General features: G+C 66.8%; 2 protein-coding genes across 2 annotated transcripts in view; one reads left to right on the forward strand and one right to left on the reverse strand.

The window, feature by feature from the left end:
- LOC102028369 (alanyl-tRNA editing protein Aarsd1) overlaps positions 1-1,036 on the reverse strand; it is a gene marked incomplete in the record, with an annotated part of 3,101 nt that extends 2,065 nt beyond the window's left edge. The window contains 3 exon segments of the mRNA XM_013519131.1: positions 140-270; positions 523-905; positions 1,030-1,036. Of these exon segments, the coding sequence (XP_013374585.1) occupies positions 140-270; positions 523-905; positions 1,030-1,036 (521 nt within the window).
- Positions 1,037-1,556: 520 nt separating this feature from the next.
- The window catches only part of LOC102030590 (leucine-rich repeat-containing protein 37A3-like), a gene marked incomplete in the record, with an annotated part of 60,473 nt that continues 60,293 nt past the window's right edge, over positions 1,557-1,736 (forward strand). The window contains 1 exon segment of the mRNA XM_013519242.1: positions 1,557-1,576.

Genomic DNA, 1,736 nt, shown 5'->3' on the forward strand with positions numbered 1-1,736 from the left:
CCCGCGTCTTCCCGCGGACGTGCGGACTGCTCTGTTCGCCCTGCAGGGGCAGAGCTAAGGGTCCAGGGCTGGGTACAGACGGGACCACCCCCAGGGACGCGGACAGGACGGCACGGGACGGGACGGGGACAGGATGTACTTGAGCAGCGCGGTCAGAGCCTTTTCAGTCGCGTGACTCCGCTGCACCCACTGCAGCACGCGCTGCCCGGCCAGGAAGAGCAGGTTGGTCTTGTTCTTCTTCCCCTTCTCCGTGCCCAGGATCTTGATGACCTGTGGAAGCGGCCGCATAGACTCTTGAGCGCGCACGCGCGCGCGCGCACACACACACACACACACACACACACACACACACACACACACGCAGAAGCAGCCACATAGACTCTTGAGCGCACACACACACGCACGCACGCACGCACGCACGCAGTCGCCTTGTGCCCTGGCTTCGTCCGAAGCAGGAAAGCAGAGCCTGCCCGTCTCCTGCACCCCAACACTCTCTCTGATAGCTCAGAGCCCCGTGTGCACCTGCAGGTCTCCGAGGCTGCTCGGCTGGGTCCCGCCCACCATGTCAGCACGCACGGGCACACGCGCTGGGCGGCGTGATCCTCCCGCAGGCCCAGGCCGCGCCTGCAGCGGGCACTGGCGCCTTCCGGCTTCGGCCCCGGGGCTCAGCTCGCGCACGCGCACACGCGCACCTGCTGCATTGGGCTCGTCCCCGGGCTCAGCTCGTGCACGCGCACGAGCACGGGCAGCCGCGCGAGCTTCCGTCCAAGCTGCGCTCACGGCCGCTGCTCCGCGGTCCCCTCGAGGCTGTGCAGCTCCGGCCCAGGAAGGCGAGCTGTCCTCCACGGGGAGCCGCTCACCTCCGTTCACACCCTCTGCCCCGCGTGCTTGAGCCTCGGGACTCACTCACGCGAGGGAGGGCCGCTTTAGAGATCGCTCCCTCCTCCTCCCTCGGCAGGCAGCGCCCGCTACCTGGTGCCTCAGTGTCCTCCGCAAAGGACGAAGCCAGCGGCTAGACAGGCTCTGTACCCTCCATCCTGTGCGGCCACCCTTGGTTCCCGACCCTAAAAACGCGCCTGAATAGAAGCACTGAGCTGGAGCACTCTGGGGCGGAGCGGCTGGAGTACAGGAACAGAAGAGACCTCCTCTGGTGGGACCGGCCTGCCCTGAAACCCCCGCCTCGCCCCATCAGGCCCAGTTCAGGCGTGTGCCCTTTTTTACATGCTCCCTTTTAATTTTCATTTTTGTTTGTTTTTGAGACATAGACCTCGAACTCGCAGCGATCCTCCTGCCTCAGCCTCCCCAGCTCTGGCGTGCGCCACCACGCCCGGCCTCACGCGCCCTGGGGTTCTAAGGTTGGGGGTCTGAGCAGCACAGGCGAAAGACTACGCGAGCCTCAGCTGCGCAGGCGCAGTACTGCATGAGCCGCAGTCGCGCAGGCGCAGTACCACCCAAATGTTAGTCACGCATGCGCAGTGGCACCTGATGGCGGTTGGTTCCCCGTGCGGTGGCCCCTCCACGTGGCACAACCTTGCTTGTGAGGACGCTGAGGACTAGTGGGCCCTGGGCACCTCAGGTGAGCCAAGGCCAGGGGAGAGGAAGAGCTCGCCCTGCTGACTGGGCCGCGGGCTCCCTGGCCTCGGAAGGGGGCCGCTGCGGGCCTGCGGGCCTGCGGGCCTGGCTCCCTCTCCTCAGGCGCCCGGGGGCGGAGCGCGCGCACGCTTGTCAGTGCGGAG

The sequence above is a fragment of the Chinchilla lanigera genome, unplaced genomic scaffold (assembly GCF_000276665.1).
Source record: "Chinchilla lanigera isolate Chin_1 unplaced genomic scaffold, ChiLan1.0 scaffold00050, whole genome shotgun sequence".
NCBI classification, from domain to species: Eukaryota; Metazoa; Chordata; class Mammalia; order Rodentia; family Chinchillidae; genus Chinchilla; species Chinchilla lanigera.